General features: G+C 46.6%; 1 protein-coding gene across 2 annotated transcripts in view; it reads right to left on the bottom strand.

The window, feature by feature from the left end:
• Window positions 1–2,826: 2,826 nt before the first annotated feature.
• The window catches only part of LOC119963724, a 181,302-nt gene continuing 161,721 nt past the window's right edge, over window positions 2,827–22,407 (bottom strand). The window contains exons 18-19 of one of the 2 annotated variants that reach the window (XM_038793033.1): window positions 18,496–18,543; window positions 2,827–3,389 (exon numbers count right to left, since the gene is read on the bottom strand). In XM_038793033.1, coding sequence (XP_038648961.1) covers window positions 3,147–3,389; window positions 18,496–18,543 — 291 coding nt within the window. In that variant the 3' untranslated portion in view covers window positions 2,827–3,146. The remainder of the gene's footprint in view (window positions 3,390–18,495; window positions 18,544–22,407) is intronic. The other variant, XR_005460140.1, reaches the window with a different exon arrangement.

Raw genomic sequence — 22,407 nt, 5'->3', positions numbered from 1 at the left:
CCGGTGCAGACTCGATGGGCCAAATGGCTTCCTTCTGCACTGTAAATTCTATGAAAAAAAATTCATTAATCAAAAACCTACCTGGCCTACACAGACTTCTGCGGCAGAGTTCCACAGATTCCCCACCCTCTGGCTGAAGAAATTCCTCCTCATGAAGGGCAGCACGGTAGCATTGTGGATAGCACGATGGCTTCACAGCTCCAGGGTCTCAGGTTCGATTCCGGCTTGGGTCACTGTCTGTGCGGAGTCTGCACATCTTCCCCGTGTGTGCATGGGTTTCCTTCGTGTGCTCCGGTTTCCTCCCACAGTCCAAAGATGTGCAGGTTAGGTGGATTGGCCATGATAAATTGCCCTTAGTGTCCAAAATTGCCCTTAGTGTTGGGTGGGGTTACTGGGTTATTGGGATAGGGTGGATGTGTTGAACTTGGGTAGGGTGCTCTTTCCAAGAGCCAGTGCAGACTCGATGGGCCGAATGGCCTCCTTCTGCACTGTAAATTCTATGATCTATGATCTCTGTTTTAAAAGATCATCCCTTCAGTCTGACGCTGTGCCCTCGGGTTCTAGATTTTCCTCATAGTGGAAACATCTTCTCCACATCTACTCTACCGAGGCCTCGCAGTATCCTGTAAGTTTCAATAAGATCCCTCTCATCCTTCTAAACTCCAACGAGTACAGACCCAGAGTCCTCAACCGCTCCTCATATGACAAATTCTTCATTCCAGGGATCATTCTAGTGAACCTCCTCTGGACCCTTTCCAATACCAGCAGATCCTTCCTTAGATAGGGAGCCCAAAATTGCTCACAATAATTGCGACCAAAGTCAAAGGATGGTTGTGGAGGGTTGTTTTTCAAACTGGAGGCCTGTGACAATCGGGATGCCTCAGCGTTCGTTGCTGGATCCATTGTTATTTGTTATATATAAATAATTTGGATGAGAATGTTTGTAAGTTTGCAGATGACACCAAGATTGGTGGCATAGTAGACGGTGAAGAAGGTTATATAAGACTGCAACAGGATCTTGACCAATTGGGCCAGTGGGCCGATGAATGGCAGATGGAATTTAATTTGGATAAATGTGAGGTGATGCATTTTGGTAGATCAAATCAGGGCAGGACCTACTCAGTGAATGGTAGGGAGTTGGGGAGAGTTACAGAACAAAGAGATCTAGGGATACAGGTTCATAGCTCCTTGAAAATGGAGTCACAGTTGGACAGGGTGGTGAAGGAGGCATTCAGCATGCTAGGTTTTATTAGTCAGAATATTGAATACAGGAGTTGGGAGGTCTTGTTGAAGTTGTACAAGACATTGGTAAGACCACACATGGAATACTGTGTTCAGTTCTGGTCACCCTATTGTCGGAAGGATATTGTTAAACTGGAAAGAGTGCAGAAGAGATTTACGAGGATGCTACCAGGACTTGATGGTCTGAGTTATAAGGAGAGGCTGAATAGGCTGGGACTTTTTTCCCTGGAGCGTAGGAGGCTTAGGGGTGATCTTATAGAGGTCTATAAAAGAATGAGGTGCACAGATAAGGGAGATAGTCAACGGGCGGAAATCTCCGCTCCCGGGAAAAATCGGGAGGGCTGTCGTGAACTCGGCCGAGTTTCACGACTGCCTCGGAGGCCGCTCCTCGCCCCCTATTCTCCCCTCCTGGCGGGGCTAGGAGTGGCGCTCCTAAATCTCGGCCGCGGGGGTGTCGCGCTAAGAATGACGCGGCAGGCGCACCTAATGACGTCAGCCACGCATGCGCAGGTTGGCCGGCTCCAACCCGCGCATGCGCGGCTGACGTCATGACGCTGACGGCACGAACCCGCGCATGCGCGGTGGCCGTCTTCCCCCTCAGCCGCCCCGCAAGACGTGGCGGCTTGATCTTGCGGGGCAGCGGAGGGGAAATAGTGCGTCCGAGCACAGTCGTGGTGCTCTTTCCTTACTAGGCCACCTACAAGCCCCAAACGGGCTTCTCACTCCCGTTTCACGACGGCAGCGACCAGGTGTGTTTGCCGCCGTCGTGAAACGGCCCGAATGGCAGGCCGCTCGGCCCATCCGGGTCGGAGAATAGCCGTTCGCCGTGAAAAATAGCGAGCGCCGATTCTTCCGTGCCGGGAGGGAGAATCGCGGGGGGCGCCAGGGAGTCGTGAAATTTATCAGGGGGCCCTCCCACGATTCTCCCACCCGACGTGGGGATCGGAGAATCGCGCCTAACATCTTTTCCCAAAGATAGAGGAGACTAGAACCAGAGGGCGTAGGTTTAATGTGAGAGGGGAGAAATACAAGAGAGACCTGAAGGGAAATTTCTTCACACGGAGGGTGGGGAGCATCTGGAACAGGCTGACAGAGGCAGTGGTAGAGGCAGGTATGATTTTGTCTTTTAAAAAACAGTTAGACAGTTACATGGGCAGGGTGGGTATAGAGGGATATGCGGGCAAGAAGGACAAGCTTAGTGATAGAAACTGGGTGGCATGGACAAGCTGGGATGAAGTGCCTGTTTCCATGTTGTAAACATCTATAACTCTGTGTATAACTCTAATACTCCAAATAGGGTCTGACCAGAGTCTTATACAGCCTCAGAGGTACATCCCTGCTCTTGCATTCTAGCCTTCTCAATATGAATGCTAACATTGCATTTGCCTATCTAACTACCGACTGAACCTGCACTTTAACCTGAAGAGAATCTAAGCAGCACACAATAATTACACCACCAGGAGGTTCAATAATCGTTATGCCATTAGAAAATGACAGAACACTGTGGTGAGAAAAATATTAACCAAAAACTGAAACATTTTTCAAAAATAGTTTTAATTGTTTAGTTTATTTACTTTGCATAAAGCGAAGTAAGGTGATGTATACATCACGGAAAATAAAACAAAGTGATTCATGCAGCAAATTGGTCTTAAAATTCAGGAATGCCATTTGTTGTGCAATGGCCTTAATGTCTGCATTAGGTGTGGGTAAAGGATTCTTTAGTCAATAGGTCTGAAGTGTGCACATGCTATCAGCCTACCACCTGAAGGCCTGCAAAAACAGGCACTTTTGTTGTCCAATTTCTAGGCCAATTTAATTACAAAGTCAAAACAACGATTTCAGTTCATTTATCAACTGTTTTAGTAGGTTGCCAGATAGAAATAGTAGTCTTAATTAAAACAAAATCAAAAAGTCGTCTTTCGTGGATTGGTAGAAACAGGCCTTCGCTTTACACGGTCTTCTAGCAGTTGTTTGATAAGTCTAGCCTTATACAAATTCCATTCTTGCAGCCTGGCAAGGTTTTGCCGAATCGTTTGTTCAGTTGGGTAGGTGTTTACTAGCTCCAATGCAACGTGCCTAGAGATGACTGGAGCCTCAGTCAGGAATAGTTTTTTGGGGATGAAAATATACTCGGCTCCATCACTAACCTGCAGACAGAAAACAAAGAAGTCCCATGGTCACAACTAAGACAAGTCAACATATTTGCATATCAGTAATCTGGGGCAGAATTTCATCGTCCCCACCAGTGGGTTTCAGAGACTGGCCTTATAAAATTCCCTGGGTGGTCTTTCTGCCATCCTTCCTCCTGCCCCTGGCCTGTCTGCAATTTTACGTGAACAGGGAAAGGCCAAGGGCAGCCTGCCAACCTCACCCTAGTTAAATGGCTAGTTGTTTGTTACTTAAGGGTCACTTCCTGCCAGGCCTCAGATTTTCAGCCTGGCAGGCGTTCAGGAGCGGGGCGAAGCATGGCTGCTTACCCTGCTCAGGCTTCAGGTAAGAAAGGGAAGCTGTCCATTCAAGGGCCCCCTGTCCACATTGGGCACCCCTGCTTCAAGGTCAGCCCCAGCAGTTGTTCCCTCCCCTGGCCTCTCCATCAAGACCCCCTCCTCTCCAGGCCTCACCTCCCATGAGACTACCCTGTCCACGCAACCCCCCGCCCCCACCTCCTGGATTTATAATCTGGAGACTATTTGGCGTCTCAATCCTGGCCACTACCACCAGCGGTCCTGATGGAACTATAGAGCTGCTGGCTAATATGATTGGCTGACAGTCCTCTGTGGCGGGACATCCACCCATTTGAGGCATGGAAGTCCCATATCCAGACAAAACTCAAAGGACAAGGGTAGCATACGCATGGGATCACCATCACCGACAAGTTCCCCTTCAAACCACACCATCTTGTCTTGGAACTACATCGCCGTTTCTTCACTGTCGCTGGCTTAAATTCCCACCACTCCCTTCCTACTGCACTGTGGTGTACCTACACCACATGGACTGCATTGGATCAAGAAGGTGGTTCATCACCACCTTCTCAAGGGCAATTAGGGATGGGCAATAAGTGCTGGTCTAGCCTGAGAATCCACATCGCGTGAAAGAATTTTAAAAAATTAACACTCATTGGACCATTAAATGGCTACATGTAGCCATGATGGCAGCACGGTAGCCTTGTGGATAGCACAATCGCTTCACAGCTCCAGGGTCCCAGGTTCGATTCCGGCTTGGGTCACTGTCTGTGCGGAGTCTGCACATCCTCCCCGTGTGTGCGTGGGTTTCCTCCGGGTGCTCCGGTTTCCTCCCACAGTCCAAAGATGTGCGGGTTAGGTGGATTGGCCATGATAAATTGCCCTTAGTGTCCAAAATTGCCCTTAGTGTTGGGTGGGGTTACTGGGTAATGGGGATAGGGTGGAGGTGTTGACCTTGGATAGGGGGTAGGGTGCTCTTTCCAAGAGCCTTTACCTGATAATGCATTTATCATTAACACTTCAGGTGATGGGTGGAAAAACCGCTTTCTGAAAAATCCGGTCCCTGGTATAAACTGGTATAGAATCCCTACAGTGCAGAAGGAGGCCATTCGGCCCATTGAGTCTGCACAGACCCTCCGAAGGAGCACCCCAACCAGGCCCTGCCCTATTCCCATAACCCCATCTAACCTTTTTTTTGGATACGAAGGGGCAATTTAGCATGGCTAATTCACCTAACCTGTACACCTTTGGACTGTGGGAGGAAACCGGAGCACCTAGAGGAAACCACACAGGCGGGGAGAAAGTGCAAACTCCACACAGTCGCCCAAGGCTGGAATTGAACCTCAGGTCCCTGGCCCTGTGAGGCAGCAGTGCTAACCACTATGTCACCGTGCCACCCCATAGCAAACTATGGACTAAAAAAATCAATCTCCTCCTTATTTTGTCAGAGTGGAGATATGATTTTAGGATGGAAGGGATGTCACTGTTAACGCGCTGTGCGAGAATCGTGGGTTTGAGCCGGGGGGGGGGGGGGGGGGGGGGGGGGGGGATAGTATATACAAGAGGTGGAGAGAAGTGGGGCTGGCCAAGGTGAGGGATCTATATTTGGAGGAAGGCTTCGCCAGTCTGGAGGAGCTAAGGCTTGTCAAAGCCTTGTCATCTAGACTCGAAACGTTAGCTCTTTTCTCTCCCGACAGATGCTGCCAGACCTGCTGAGATTTTCCAGCATTTTCTGTTTTGGTTTCAGATTCCAGCATCCGCAGTAATTTGCTTTTATTTAGTAAGGCCAATGTCGTGGTCTTCGCCTCTCTGATTGCATGGTGGTAAATTTTACTGGAGTGGCAGTCGGCATCGCCACCAGGGGTAGCAGCATGGTTGGGTGGGTGACCTGTACAACTTCCTACGGTTGGAGGAGATAAAATATTAGTTCAGAGGCTCAGCAGGGAAGTTTGAGAAAAGGTGGGGGATATTTAATAATAATAACCACTTATTGTCAGAAGTAGGCTTCAATGAAGTTACTGTGAAAAGCCCCTCGTCGCCACATTCTGGCGCCTATTCGGAGAGGCTGGTACGGGAATTGAACCCACGTTGCTGGACTTGTTCTGTTTGTGACCGTGTTTGAGGAGCTATTTGTCGCAGCGGCGGGGGGGAGGAGAGGGTGAGAAAGGGGAAAAGTTTGTGCAGAGTGTATAATTGATTGCTGTGAAGAATGTTTCCCGGGTGTTTATGTGTTGTAACCTGTTTTGACACATGTTTGTAATACTACACTTTTTTTAAAAAGAGTCTGGTTCCAACATGGCACCAGGTTTGTGGAGAGCTTAGACATGGCAGACTCCTTCAGGATGAAGGCATTGTAGCTGCTGCAAGGATAGTGGGCATTGTCTGACATGATAGTTTATGAATGGGAGCATGCTGATCGCACATTAATGTATTGGAGGGTTTTGCAGTTCCTATACCTCTCCACATTGATACATGGAGCCTGTAGAAGCACGTGAATGCAGTTGAAGGATTCCTGCAGCAGTGAGAATCCTGCTACCGTGACAAAGCTGCATGTCCACTCATCCTGCTTCTCTCTGCTTTAGAGAGAAAATTATTAATTTGTCTCTCCTCACATACAGGGCATCCATCATCAACCATGTTCCAACTCACTACCCTGGATGGAGTGATGGTCAGTGAACTGGAATATATTGAGAATGTTGCCAGCTCCTATCTGGAATAATCTCTCATTGAAGTTTAGAACGATGGTGATCTTGATGTTGCCTAGCAATGCCATCCTCACCTGCAGGGGTGATGCTGCAGGTTCTGCTGAAAGAGGTGGTGCAGTTCTGTGGCCACATCTTCGGTAAATCACAAGTGTCATAGGCAATGGTGAGGTGGAGATGCTCCCTGAAACCTCTCTTGGAGATATCTCCTCCTTCTCCACACTCAGTGCAGAGTTTCCTGCAACTGCTGCCCCATAACTGTTACAGTCTTTGTGCGGATAGGTCAGCAAACTCCTGTTCTCCCTGTAAGGATGCAGAACCTTCCCTGCCAAATCTAACAATTCACCATTATACCTCCAAACAAACTCTCCAGATCACTTCCAAAGCTTTGCACAGTAGCTAAAAAAATCCCTCCATCAGTAAATTGTGTGGCTGGCCCTTTGAATAATATTGGTGTGGCAGTGGGGAGGGAGTGGGGTTCCTCGTGCATCTGAATGCATGCCCAATTGTAATAACACAGGTGCTGCACAGTATAAGTTCCGAACGTTGTGTCAAATCAGTTGGAAAATAATTGATGTATCTTTCCATTTTGAAATAAATTTTTAAAATCCACCTGTACTCTGCTGCTTAGGGTTTTTGAAAATGCTTTCATGGAATATACACGTTGGAACAGTAGAGGGATGCCACGTGTTTTTGGGCAGATGGACTGCCACTTTAAAAAGACTAATGGTGGAAAATGGGCACGAGAGGATTTGCTACCATTACACACCCACCCTGATTGGCATTGGGATTGGGCTGACACGCTACTGCCCATGGACAGTGACTGGGGCCAGGATCAAACCCAGGTCCTCGGTGTTGTGAGGCAGCGGTGCTAACCACTATGCCACCATGTTATCCCCTATTCAAGACAGATATAAGAGGATTTTTATTTTCTCTCAGAGGGTCACTGATCTATGGAATTCCCTTCTCCAGACAGCAGTGGAGGCTGGGTGATTGAATTTATTCAAGGCTGCGTTACATGCATTCTTGACAAACAAGGGAGTCAAGGGTTATTAGGGGGCAAATAGAAAAAAGGCCACAATCAGACCAGCCATGATCTGATCAAATGGAAGGACTAGCTCAAAGGGCCAAATGGCATACTCTGGTTCTTAATCTTGTGTTCCGCTGTTCCTGTCCATGTCAATGTGTTAATCTGAATGTTAATATGCCAGTTCTTATTTATTGCATCCCACAATATTGTTCGATATTTCTAATACAGTTTTGGTGAGCTTATGCACTCAATTTATTTTAATACAGCAAATTCCAGAACTTAGCTGCAATACTTTTGAACTATTTACTTCCAAAACTCTGTTGCAATAATAAAACTGCACTGGCCGAAATTACTCTTCAGACCAGTTTCCAGCAATATTATAAATTAACATTACAGTTAATAATTGTAGCATGTATACTTGCTTCAGGCGCATTCAAAGAGCAAATTGACTAATTTGTACATCACAAATATGGTTTTATCGCAATAATTACTAGATGTTAAAAAATTACAATCATGCCGGTGGCAACTGGAATAAATTTGTGGATTACAAACTGCACCTCGTTGAATGTTTAAGATGCCAGGAGCTTAATTACAACCCAATATCACACAAGAAGTCATTTACAAATGCCATAAGCATCTCAAATGGAGAAATAGAAACAAACATTTTGTTTAAAATTACATAACATTCAAATAATTACCATTGCCATGAATAATCAAGCTTCAAAAACAGGGAAAAAGTAGTAATTAAAGTTGAAAGCCAGTTAAAGTAATTTGTGAAGTAGAGAATTTTGGGAGGCAGAGAGACTCAGAAAGGAGCTGAAGTAAATATTTTAGGTTTCAAATCCATTTTGAATTATTTTCTCTTACTACATCCCAATTAAAGAAGTTAACCAATATAAGATAATAATTATGAGCTTTAATTTGTCAAATCTGGTCTTAATTACTGAAAACCGAATGAACCATTCTGGCATGACTTGAAAAATGTGTTTTTCAAAATGGGATAATCAGTCAATGCCATTGTCAATTATAATATCACGTGGCAAAAGCAGAGTCACTATGAATATTTTCCCCCCCAACATGCACCCATACATTTTAAACCATAATGGTCAGAAACTACTCAGCCTCAGGAAGGAGGTTTAGGTGGCACTTCTGTGTTGGTCTGTGGTCAGGGACAGGTGGGTGTGACTGCAAGTGAGGCAGGTGTTGGCACCCAAAAAGTAACAATGAGGAAGTCTCAGCTCCAGTAATTATTCAACAAATTTAAGGTTCTTGTGGCTTGTAAATAAGACAAACAGAAAGGAAAAGGAAGTGGGTAACATTGATAATAAAGGATGTCATATGGACACTAGTAATAAAGGAACTTGGCTCAGAAAATCAAGATGTAGAATCAGTATGGGTGGATATTAGGGATATTAGGAATATTAGGGCTCAAAAAACACTGGTGGGAGTAGTTTATAGACCCCCAAGAATATTTATACCATTGGACAGTGCATTAAACACAAAATTATTGGAACTTGTAACAAAAGCAACACGATAATTTTGGGGGACTTCAACCTTCATATAGATTGAACCAAATTGACAAAGGTGATGTAGAAGGTGAGTGCTATACAATTAGTTTGTGACAGTTTCTTGGAGTGAATTAGAACATAGAACATAGAACAGTACAGCACAGAACAGGCCCTTCGGCCCTCAATGTTGTGCCGAGCCATGATCACCCTACTCAAACCCACGTATCCACCCTATACCCGTAACCCAACAACCCCCCCCTTAACCTTACTTTTATTAGGACACTACAGGCAATTTAGCATGGCCAATCCACCTAACCCGCACATCTTTGGACTGTGGGAGGAAACCGGAGCACCCGGAGGAAACCCACGCACACAGGGGGAGGACGTGCAGACTCCACACAGACAGTGACCCAGCCGGGAATCGAACCTGGGACCCTGGAGCTGTGAAGCATTTATGCTAACCACCATGCTACCCTGCTGCCCCTGAATTATTGTGGAACCAACTGAGGTTAAAGATATATTTGATCAATTATTGTGCAATGAGTCAAGTTAATTAGAAATTTCATAACAAAAGATCCACTGGGAAATAATGATCATCATACAATTGAATTCCGCTTTCAGTTTGAAAATGACATACTCCATTCATAGCCAAGAATTTTAAACTTAAGAAAAGGCCAATTACACAGGTATGAGGAGAGAGTTGGCTGAGGTTTTTGGGCGAATAGTCTAAAAGTTATGGTGGTAAATAAACAGTGGGAAGCATTTGAAGAAATAATTCAAAATGCTGAAGAAAAATACATTCCACTGAAAAACAAAAAGTTAGCAAGGTAGATCCATTCATGGATTAAAAAGGATGTTAAAGATAATATTGGACTCGAAGAAGAGGCTTATAATGTTGCACAGAAAAGTAGTAAGCCTGAGGATTAGGAGTGGGCAGAGGGTCACCAAAACATTGACAAAAAGAGAAAAAATAGAATATGAGAGTAAAGTAGCCAAGAATATAAACAAAGGGTGGTATTCTCACCCCCCCCCCCCCCCCCGGGCCGGGTGAGAGAATCGACGGAGCGCCACGCGAATCGCGCCACACCGCCCCCGACCCTCACACGCGATTCTCCCACCCACCCAAAACCAGCACCGCGTGAATCATGCCGGGCGGCGATTCTCTGGCCCAGATGGGCCGAGCGGCCGCTCTGACACGACAGGGTCCGCCGGCGCCATCCACCCCGGTCGCTGCCGGCGGGAACTCTTCATGGGTAATATATCTACTCCGTGGATGGTGTGGTGTTGAAATGAGTTATGGACGAAAGGCACTTAGTAAACTCGCTGCTAAACATATCCAAACAATGTGGAGCAGCAATGTTTAAAGTCAATAGATTGATGAATGACACATAGAAAGCAACAGAGTACAAATCAGAGAAGATTGTGACCAAACTGCACAATACCACACCTTGAACACTCTGTGTGGTTATGGGCAGTGAGAAAATGGGAAACGTTCATATGCTGGAGGCGTGCAGAGAAGTGCCACAGCTTTGATCCCTGGTATCAGGGATCTGCGTTCTGAATAAGTACTGGAGAAAATTGGGCTCTTCAGCCTTGAAAACAAAGGTGTCACATGAGGTGATAGGAATTATCAAAAGGTAACTCTGGAGTATCTAAATTAAACAGTGGGAGTAGGGCAAGGAGACATAGATTCAAGCTGGCAAAATGTAACTGTAGAATTGATAATAAGAAGATCCTCTTCACACAAAAAGCAATCAACATGTGGAATGGATTCTGGATTGGCTGTTGGAGATGAAAATCACGGAATATGAAACAATGAGATGTAGCACTGAAGGGAGTGTAATCTTGTTCTATATATTGAGATGTAACTTATGATGGTATGACTTTTGTCCTTTCTTTGATGACGTATCCAAGAAAGGTGATCATACCAGCTATATGATTGTCTAGTGCAGCTGGGGAGGGTTTAAACTAATGTGGAAGGGGGCTGGGAACCGTGCAGGAAGTCAGAGGGAAGTAAAGTGGGGACAGAAACAAAAGGCAGTCAGGGGAAAAGTGAAAGGAAGAGAAACCAAAGTCAAAAATCAAAAGGGGCCACAGTACAGACGGCAGAGACCGTGGATAACTCAGTGAATGGGTCCAGTAAGGCTAAGAAAAATAAAACACACACAAAACATGACCGGACAGATGGTCTGAGAAAGCAGGGCAGAGAGCAAGGAAAGTCTAGATTAAATTGCATTTATTTAATTGCAAGAGGCCTGACGGGCAAGGCAGATTAACACAGGGCATGGGTGGGTACATGGGACTAGGGTACTATAGCTATTACTGAAACATGGCTAAGGGAGGGGCAAGACTGGCAGCTCAAAGTTCCAGGGTAAAGATGCTATAGCAAAGAGAGAACAGGAGGTAAGAGATGAGGGGGAGTTACGGTTTTGATTAGGGAGAATATCACGGCAGTACTGAGAGTGGTTATATCCGAAGGTTTGCCCACTGAGTCTATATAGGTCGAACTGAAAAATAAGAAGGGAGAGATCACTTTGATAGGATTGTACTACAGGCCCCCAAATTAGTCAGTGGGAAATTGGGGAGCAGATTTGTAAGGAGATTACAGATAGCTGCAAGAAAAATAGGATGGTAATAGTTGGGGACTTTAACTTTCCCAACACTGACTGGGACAGCCATAGCATTAGGGGCTTGGATGGAGAGAAATGTGTTGAGTGTATTCAGGAGGAATTTCTCATTCAGTGTATGGGTGGCCGACTAGAGAGGGGGCAAAACTTGACCTCCTCTTCGGAAATAAGGAAGGCAGGTGACAGATGTGTTAGTAAGGGATCACTTTGGGACCAGTGACCATAATTCCATTAGTTTTAAGATAGCTATGGAGAATGATAAGTCTGGCCCAAAAGTTAAAATTCTAAATTTGGGGCAAGGCCAATTTTGATGGTTTTAGACAGGAACTTCCAAAAGTTGATTGGGGGAGTCTGTTGGTAGGCAAAGGGATGGCTGGTAAGTGGAAGGCTTCAAAAGTGTGTTAACCAGGGTTCAGGATAAGGACATTCCTCTTAGAGTGAAGGGCAAGGCTGGTAGAAGTAGGGTACCCTGGATGACTCAGAATATTGAGACCGTGGTCAAAAAGAAGAAGGAGGCAATTGACATGCAGAGTCAGATGGATCCCTTGAAGAGCACAGAGGTTGTCGGAGTAGAGTTAAGAGAGAAATCAGGAGGGCAAAAAGGGGACACGAGATTGCTTTGGCAGATAAGGCAAAGGAGAATCCAAAGAGTTTCTACAAATACACAAAGAGCAAAAGAGTAATGAGGGAGAGAGTAGGGCCTCGTGAGGATCTACAAGGTCATCTATGTGCGGATCCAGAGATGGGGGAGATCCTAAGTTAATGTTTCTCATCAGTATTTACTGTTGAGAAAGGCTTGATGTTAGGGAACATGGGGAAAAAATAATGCTACCTTGAGGAGTGTACATATTACAGAGAAGGAGGTGCTGGAAGTCTTAAAGTGCATCAAGATGGATAAATTCCGGGTACCTGATTAAATGTATCCCAGGATGTTGCGGGAGGTTAGGGAGGAAATTGCGGGTCCCCTAACAAAGATATTTGAATCGTCCTCCGCCACAGGTGAGATGCCTGAAGATTGGAGGGTAGCAAATATTCTGCCTTTGTTTAAGAATGGCCACAGGGAAAAGCCTGGGAATTACAAACCGGTGAGTCTGTGGTGGGTAACTTGTTAGAGGTATTCTGAAAGACAGGGGGCTGGATTCTCCGCAGCCCCGGGGGCAGAGAATACAATTTCCCGCCAAAATCGGGCCCGGTGCCGGTCCGGCAATTCTCCGGGACTTGAGAATCGGTGTGTTCGCGGAGTACTCCGCGCGGCTGGGGGCCCATTGGCAGAGGCCCGCCCAGTGTTCCTCCATTCCCGAGTGGCCGAGTTCCCGATGGCATGGTTCTAACCACCTATCGCCGGTCGGGATGCTCGCATGGCGGCTGCAGACTCAGTCCGCGGCCGCCCTGGCTGGTGGGACAAATCGGCGCAGTTGGATCTTCAGATCCGCAGCTGAACAGAGGGTCTATATTTTTAATCTGCCTCCACGGTCCGAGTCCGCCATGGTGCTTATGCGGCTGCTGGAGGCCGCCATCGTGCGCATGCGCGGACTCAAAACCGGAAGTGCGGGGGCCCGTATCTGCAGCTAAAGCTGCGTGAACTACTCTGGGTCCCTGCTAGCCCCCTGCAGGTCAATGAATGAGCTCAGCTTTTTCACAGGAATCTTCAGAGTGAAATGCCATAGTCCCATTTTGGAAGAATCCAGCCCAGGACCTATAGGCATTTAGAAAGGCAAGGACTGAATAGGGACAGTCAGCATGGCATTGTGAGTGGAAAATCATGTACCATGAATTTGATTGAGTTTTTTGAAGGGGTAAACAATAAGGTAGATGAGGGCAGTGCAGTCAACATTGTCTACATGGACTTTAGCAAGGCCTTTGACAAGGTATCGCATGGTAGGTTGTTGCATTAGGTTAAATCTCACGGATTCCAGGGTGAGGTAGCCAATTCGATACAAAATTGGCTTGATGACAGAAGACAAAGGGTGGTTGTAGAGGGTTGTTTTTCAAACTGGAGACCTGTGACGAGCGGTATGTCTCAGGGATCCGTGCTGGGTCTACTGTTATTTGGTATTTATATTAATGATTTGGATGAGAATTTAGGAGGCATGGTTAATAAGTTTGCAGATAACACCAAGATTGGTGGCATAGTGGACTGGGTAGAAGGTTATCTAGGATTGGGCAGCACGGTAGCATTGTGGATAGCACAATGGCTTCACAGCTCCAGGGTCCCAGGTTCGATTCCGGCTTGGGTCACTGTCTGTGCGGAGTCTGCACATCCTCCCCGTGTGTGCGTGGGTTTCCTCCGGGTGCTCCGGTTTCCTCCCACAGTCCAAAGATGTGTAGGTTAGGTGGATTGGCCATGATAAATTGCCCTTAGTGTCCAAAATTGCCCTTAGTGTTGGGTGGGGTTGCTGGGTTATGGGGATAGGGTGGAGGGTTAATCTTGGGTAGGGTGCTCTTTCCAAGAGCCGGTGCAGACTCGATGGGCTGAATGGCCTCCTTCTGCACTGTAAATTCTATGATCTATGATTGCAATGGGATCTTGATCAATTGGGCCAGTGGGACAATGATTGGCAGATGGAGTTTAATTTGGATAAATGTGAGGTGATGCATTTTGGTAGATCAAAATCGGGGCAGGACCTACTCAGTTAATGGTAGGGAGTTGGGGAGAGTTATGGAACAAAGAGATCTAGGAGTCCAGGTTCATAGCTCCTTGAAAGTGGAGTCACAGTTGGACAGGGTGGTGAAGAAGGCATTCGGCATGCTTGGTTTCAGAACTTGGTTTCATGCTTGGGTTAGAACAGTGAAAAGAGGATTTGGGACCTGTTGCCAAAGTTGAACAAGATATTAGTAAGGCCACATTGGAATACTGTGTACAGTTCTGGTCATCCTATTATAGAAAGGATATTATTAAACTAGAAACACTGCAGAAAAGATTTACTAGGATGCCATTGGGACTCGATGGTTTGAATTATAAGGAGAGGCTGGATAGAGTGGGACTTTTTCCCCAGGAGCGTAGGAGGCTTCGGGGGTGATCTTATAGAGGTCTATAAAATAATGAGGGGCATAGTCAACATCTTTTCCCAGAGGTAGGGGAGTCTAAAACTAGAGGGGATAGGTGTAAGGTAAGAGGGGGGAGATACAAAAGGGTCCAGAGGCGCATTTTTTCAAACAATGAGTGTCTGGAACGAGCTGCCAGAGGCAGTAGTAGTGATAATTTTATCTTCAAAAAGAATTTAGACAGTTATTTGGGAAAGCAAGGTACAGAGGGTTATGGGCCAAATGCGGGCAATTGGCACCAGCTTAGTGGTAAAAACTGGGTGGCATGGACAAGTTGGGCCGAAGGGCCTGTTTTCATGTTGTAAACCACTAAGACTCTATGTAACCATAATTTGAATAAATGACTAGTGAAGATGTCTCTAGTGTCAAATTCAGCTAGTCTTTCCCTATAGGTTTGTGTCATGATAGCATGTAATAGATCAAACTTTAATGTGAAATGCAGTACTGCAAAATAATTTTGAGTTCAAGAGTGCAGGAAAACATCTAACTCTGGTGTATGCTCTGTAATGCCTTCCTCCAGCAAGAACAACAAACAAGATCAAAGAATAGTACAGCACAGGAACAGGCCCTTCAGCCCTCCAAACCTGCGCCGATCACATGTCCTAACTAGACCGGCTGTATGGGTACCCGCATGGTTCCTAGCTACGCTTATCTTTTTATGGGGTATGTGGAACATTCCTTGTTCCAGGCTTACCCGGGTCCCCTCCCACAACTCCTTTACCAGTACATTGATGACTATTTAAGTGCCGCTTCATGCTCTCATCTGGACCTGGAAAAATTCCGCAACTTCGATTCCAGTTTCCACCCCTCCATATCTTTCACCTGGTCCATCTCAGACACTTCCCTTTCCTTCCTTGATCTTTCGGTCTCCATTTCCGGCAATAGACTATCTACTAACATCCACTACAAGCCCACTGACTCCCACAGCTATCTGGACTATAGCTCTTCACACCCTACACCCTGTAAGGACTCCATCACTTTCTCTCAACACCTTCACCTCCGTCGCATTTGTTCCGATGATGCCACTTTCCAAAATGGTGCTTCGAAAATGTGTTCGTTCTTCCTCAACCATGATTTCCCACCTACTGTTGTTGACAGGGCCCTCAACAGTGTGCGGTCTATCTCCCACGCCACTACCCTCGCCCCCTCCCTTCCCTCCCAGAACAAGGATAGAGTCCCCCTCATCCTCACATTTTATCCCACCAACCGCCGTATGCGAAGCATAATCCTCCGCCATTTTCGCCAACTCCAGCGTGATGCCACCACCAAAAACATCTTCCCTTCACTCCCTTTGTCAGCATTCCGCAGAGACCGTTCCCTCCGAGATAATCTAGTCCACTCCTCCACCATACCCAGTACCTCTCCCATCACCCACGGCACATTCCCATGCAATCGCAGAAGGTGTAACACCTGCCCCTTTACCTCTTCCATGCTTAGCATCCCAGGCCCAAAACACTCATTCCAGGTTAATCAGCATTTCACTTGCACCTCTTCCAATCTGGTCTATTGCATGCACTGCTCCCAATGTGGTCTCCTCTATATCGGAGAGACCAAACGCAGACTGAGTGATCGCTTTGCTGAGCACCTTCGGTCTGTGCGCATTCAGGACCCGGACCTTCCCGTTGCTTGCCATTTTAACACAAAACCCTGCTCCCATGCCCACATATCTGTCCTTGGCCTGCTGCAATGTTCCAGTGAAGCTCAATGCAAACAGGAGGAACATCTCATCTTCCGATTAGGCACACTACAGCCTTCCGGTCTCAACATCGAATTCAACAACTTCAGATGATTAGCTCTACCCCACCTAGACCCATTTGTTTTCATCCCATTTAATTTCAACTGTCTCTTACCATTTCTTTCTTTCTTGTCTTTCTTTATATATATTTACCCCCCTCACTTACCCACATTTCCTTACCCCTTCCCCCCTTTGCTTCCCCTTCCCCTCCCCCCACATCTCCATCTGTCACAGTTTAGCCTCGGATGTTTAGTTTCTCTTCTGTTTGGCCTTTCACACCTTTTGTTCTCTCTGGAGACTGCCATTAGCACTCTTTCCCCTTGGTTTCTGTGGCTATAGCACCCCGTTTCCCAGGGTTTCTGTGGCTATGACTAATCTTTCATTCTCACTCCACGGTATAAATATTCCCCACATTCTCCGACTGTTAGCTTTGCCAAAGAGTCATTGGACTCGAAACATTAGCTCTTTTCTCTCCCTACAGATGCTGCCAGGCCCGCTGAGATTTTCCAACATTTTCTCTTTCCTTTCAGATTCCAGCATCCACAGTAATTTGCTTTTATCCTTCTATACCCATGTGGTCATGTGTCTATCTAGATAAGTCTTAAAGATCGCCAACCTATCTGCCTCAACCACCTCACTTGGCAGTGCATTCCAGGCCACCACCACCCTCTGTGTAATCCCCCCCCCCCCCCCCCCCCCCCCGCCGCCGCCCCCGTACATCTCCGCTGAATCTATCCCCCCTCACCTTGAACTTGTGCCCTCTTGTAATTATCATTTCCACCCTCCAACTGTTCCCCTACCTATACCCTTCATAATTTGATAAACTCTGTCAGGTCGCCTTCAGCCTCCGTCTTTCCAGGGAGAGCAATCCCAGTTTATTCAATATTTCCTCATAAGTAATACCCTCCATACCAGGCAACACCCTGGTAAACTTTTTCTGTACTCCTTCCAAAGCCTCCACATCCCTCTGGTAGTGTGGTGACTAGAATTGGACACAGTATTCCAAATGTGGCCAAACCAACATTCTATACACCTGTAACATAATTAGGGAACTTTTATACTCGATGCCCCGTCCAATGAATGCAAGCATGTCATATGCTTTCTTTACCACCATTTGCACCTGTACTGCCACTTTTAAGGATCTGTGGACCTGCATGCTCAGACCTCTTGGTGTGTCTATGCTCCTGATAGTTCTGCCACTAATTTTATAGCTCCCACCGGAATTGGATCTACCAAAATGCATCACCTCCCATTTCTCTGGGTTAAATTCCATCCGCCATTTCTCTGCCCAATTTTGCAGCCTATCTATATCCTGCTGTATTCTCTGCTAATCGTCATCACTATCCATGACTCCAGCAATCTTAGTATCATCCGCAAACTTGTTAATCAGACCAGCTACATTTTCTTCCATGTCATTTATACATATTACAAAGAGCAGAGGTCCCTGTACTGATCCCTGCGGAACACCACTAGTTACAGACCTCCATTCGGATAAACACCCTTCCACTGCTACCCTCTGTCTTCTATGGCCAAGACAGTTCTGAATCCATCTAGCTAGTTCACCTCTGACCCCGTGTGATTTAATTTTTTGCATCAGCCTGCCACGAGGGACCATGTCAAACTGTCCCAATGATCTTTCATTTCCTCTTTGTCAACAGGTCAGTTCCAGCAATGAGAATCACAAAACATGTAACTGCCCTGGTGGTGATATTATTATTGATCATATCTTGACAAAAGTGTTCTTTTTCCCTTTTTAAAGTTGAAACTATGAAGTTATCACTGAGAAAGTGATTGTATAATATTTTGCATTGTGCAACAGCTAACTTACAGCCTCTGGGGAAATTTCACTTTACAGTTAAACACTGATCTCTTTGAAGTGTTAGTCATCTATTACATCTCAGTGGGAAACCAGGTAACAAACTTTAAATTATGTTTTCAATTGATAGTTGAGTCTGTTGTGTTTCTCTGGGAGACACTCTGATCCACTGAATGTAATCTAAGTGAAACCAGCAAAGAATGCTCAAATAGCATCTTAGAAAGTTGATTTTGGGGGGACGATTCTCCAATATGGAGCCCAAGTGTTCGCGCCGTTACATAAAACTGTGAGTCAAGTTTTCCATCGCAACATAAACTACTGTTCTTACCAAGCTTAACTGCAGGTTACAGGTACTGCCTGGGATTTCGGTAAGCCCCTGTGATTAGAAAAGAATCATTCAATTAAATCAAATAATGAGATGAAAATAATGAAAAGTACCATTAAGACAAATGAAATTCTAAATGTTGTTTTCACACTACTTTAACGCAGTTCCAAAATATCACACATGGAAAATAGAAAAAGTTCAAGGAAGTTCCATTCACACAAGTAACTACAGAAATGAAAAAACAATCCGGAATTCTCTTCCCCAAAAGGCCATGGATGCTGGATCTATTGAAATTAGCAAAATGGAGATCAACAGATTTTTAATAAGAACAATTGGCAAGTGATAGAACATAGAACATAGAACAGTACAGCACAGAACAGGCCCTTCGGCCCTCGATGTTGTGCCGAGCAATGATCACCCTACTCAAACCCACGTATCCACCCTATACCCGTAACCCAACAACCCCCCCCTTAACCTTACTTTTTAGGACACTACGGGCAATTTAGCATGGCCAATCCACCTAACCCGCACATCTTTGGACTGTGGGAGGAAACCAGAGCACCCGAAGGAAACCCACGCACACACGGGGAGGACGTGCAGACTCCGCACAGACAGTGATCCAGCCGGGAATCGAACCTGGGACCCTGGAGCTGTGAAGCATTTATGCTAACCACCATGCTACCGTGCTGCCGTGATATGCAGCAAAAGCAGGTAAATGGATTTAAGATACAGAGCAAAAATTACCCAGTAGTAGAACAGACACAGGGAGCTAAATGATCTACTCCTGTTCCTTTGCTCTGTCCTGTGGTGCTGTTGTTACCCAATGGCTCAGTGGCTCAGTTCCGTGGATGAGCAGGTTTTGGGTTAAGTTCCACTGTACAACCTGAGCACATAATGGGGGCTGACAATTACTGAGCAAGTTCTCACTGTTGGTGTAATGTTGCTTCAGAAGAGATATGGGGCTGGATTCTCCGCATCAAAACACTATAAAAGCGGCCGACGCCAGGGCAGAGAATCCAGTTTGACGCCATAATCGGGCCCGGCGCCGGTTTGGCGATTCTCCGGGCACCGAAAATCGGTGTCACCGGGGAGTACACCCGCTGCCGGGGGCCATAGCCAGAGGCCCGCTCAACATCCTCCACCCCCGACCGGCCGAGTTCCCGAAGGCGTAGAACACTAACCTGCTATTGCCGGTCTGGATACCCACGGGGCGGCTGCAGACTCAGTCCGCGGCCGCCCTGGTCGGGGGCAGGATGATCGGAGACCAGGGGGGGTCTTATAGGCGGCCGGGGATTAATGTGCGAGGTTTGAGGGTCGGGCGCTGCCGATCGGGGGGGGTCTCCTTCTTGGTTTACCTCCGCGGTTCGAGTCCACCATGGAGTACGGCGCGGCCACTGGAGGCCGCCGCCGTGCGCATGTGCAGCCTCTGACCCGGAAGTGCGGGGCCCGCATCTGCAGCAAAAGTTGTGAGATTCACTCCGGGTCCCTGCTAGCCCCCTGCACGGCTGTAAATTCGTTACACTTTTTTCCAGGAATTTCAGAAGCAAAACTCCACCGTTTTGACGCCGGCTTGGGGACACTGTCTTAATAATGGAGAATTCAGCCCATGATACCAAGGCCCTATACTCCAGTTCAGGTGGATGTTAAGGAATCCATCCCATTTTTTGAAAAAGTGCAGTGTGTTCTAGATATGTCCTGGTCAACAGTCATCCTCAGGCCAACACCAGTAAAACATATTAAATTGTCACTAATCTCAGTAACATTTGTTAATCCTTGCCATGAGCAAACTAAACAAATGTCTTTTTTTTTAATTAACATAACATTAAGGATTTCACATCTAATGGTCCTTTGGTTCAGAACAACTTTGGAATCTTCTGATGATGCTATATAAGTGTAATTTATTTTCTCTCAGTAACACTATGGTTAATAAAAATTGTGAATTCATTTCTTATCCTTCACCTTCTCAATAGTAAGAGGTATCAAGAATAGTGAAATCCTTGCTAATGTGTTATTTTTTAAAAAATGTTTTTATTGTTTTTTTGGGATACATAACAAAATATAAATACACACAGAACAATAAGAATTTTGCGGTGGCCCGAACATTATTTACATTGCGGTCAGTTTTTGCTATTTAAATGCGTTTATTTCATCGTTTCTTCTTTTCGCTGTTTTTCTTTATTCCCTTGCCACCTTCCTGCCTGTGTTCCCCTCTCTTTTCTCCCTTTTGGCTCCCTCAGTTGTTGTTCCTGCCCCCTCCCCCCACCCTTAACTGTGGTCCCTGGCTCTCTTGCTGGGTTTGGTTGCGCTTTCTCATTTCCCCGGACCCTCCCCCTTCCCTTCTTTGCTTTTGTGTCTTGGCTACTTTCAATTTATCCTTGGCTACCTAGTTGCTGGCCACAAACAGGTTCTGAAACAGCTGGGTGAAAGGCTCCCATGTTTTGAGGAAGCCATCTTCCGGCCCATGGGTGGCGAATTTGATTTTCTTCAAGTGGAGAAATTCCAATAGGTCGCACAGCCTGTCTGCAGCTGCTGATCGGCAGCCAAGCAGAATTCTACGGCAGCCGGTCAGGAAGGCAAAGGCGAGAGCTTTGGCCCTCCTCCCCATGAAGAGATCTGGCTGATTTGATAACCCGAACACCACCACATTCGGGTATGGCTCCACACTCATCCTCACCACTTTGGACAAAACCACGAAGAAGGCTATCCAATACCCGGCAAGTGTGGACTTGTCTTTTGCATGAGTCTCGGCGCTGGCTATCCTGCTAGTGTGGTGGCTCCCCTCCCAGGCGCTACTGTTTTTCCTTTCCTCGCCCACTCTCTGAAATTCCTACCCACTCTATCCCCTGTCTTACCCTGTACTTTGCTGGACACCACTCATCCTTCCCTCTATCGCTACCCTTGTTGTTCAGAATGAGGTCACGTCCTCCGGTGTAAAGTGGTCTCTTTGGTGGTGGCCTGCTGTTGGTTGTACAGGTTGTAGTTGGGGGGGGTTCTTCTCTCCCCTCCCCCCATGTCAGCCCATTGCAGCGTTACTGTTTCTTTCTGTGGGCTCCTCATCGTTTTCCTTGTTGCTGCTTTTCCATCCCACATTCCACGACAAACATATCTTTCCCCGCCGGAACTGTAGAAAAATGTTCTTTCCCCTGGTACGTGACCCAGAGCTTGGCTGGGTACAACATACCAAACTGTATGCAGCTTTTTGCCTTGTTGAGCTCTGCCCGATGCTTGGCCAAGTCAGTTCCAATGTCCTGGTATGTTCTTATCTTATGACCTTCCCAGTTGCAGTTTTTGGACTGCCTGACCCAGTGCAGGGTTCTCTCCCGGTCCTGGTATCAGTGCATTTTCGCTATAACTGCCCTTGGCTGGTCTCCCACTTTGGGCTTTGGTTGGAACACCCAGTGGGCTCTGTCTATTTCTGGTGGGTTGGGGAAGGTCTCACTTCCCACCAGGTTGCCCAACATTTGGGCCATATAGTCAGTCGGGTCCCTACCTTCGATCTCCCTTTGGCAGGCCCATGGTTTGTAAGTTTTGCCACCTCAACCGGTTTTCTTGGTCCTCGACCTTTCCTTTTAGGCTGTCCTGTGTCGTGACCAACCTCACCATCTCTTTTTCCAGGGTGACAATGCGGTCACGCTGGTCCGTAGTGGCCCTTTCCAGGTCTGTGATCGTCACCTCCTGGGCCCCCAATCGCTTTCCAGCTTTGTCCAGGGAGAGCTGCATTTGTGCCAGAGCTTCGGCTACCGCACCCTTCACCGCTTTTCCCTTGTTGTTCTGCTAAGCTCGGGGGATGAATTGTTGAGTTTTTAGGCAATTTTCCACTGAAACGTGGCTATTTTGCAGGTTCACGGGAGGAGAGCCACCTGATGTGCGACTTCTCAGCATATTGCCGTCACCGGAAGTGCTAATGTGTTATTA

Source organism: Scyliorhinus canicula, chromosome 3 (assembly GCF_902713615.1).
Source record: "Scyliorhinus canicula chromosome 3, sScyCan1.1, whole genome shotgun sequence".
Taxonomy (NCBI): Eukaryota; Metazoa; Chordata; class Chondrichthyes; order Carcharhiniformes; family Scyliorhinidae; genus Scyliorhinus; species Scyliorhinus canicula.
Note: the sequence above shows the minus strand (reverse complement) of the source record. Positions and strands in the feature narration are given on the sequence as shown.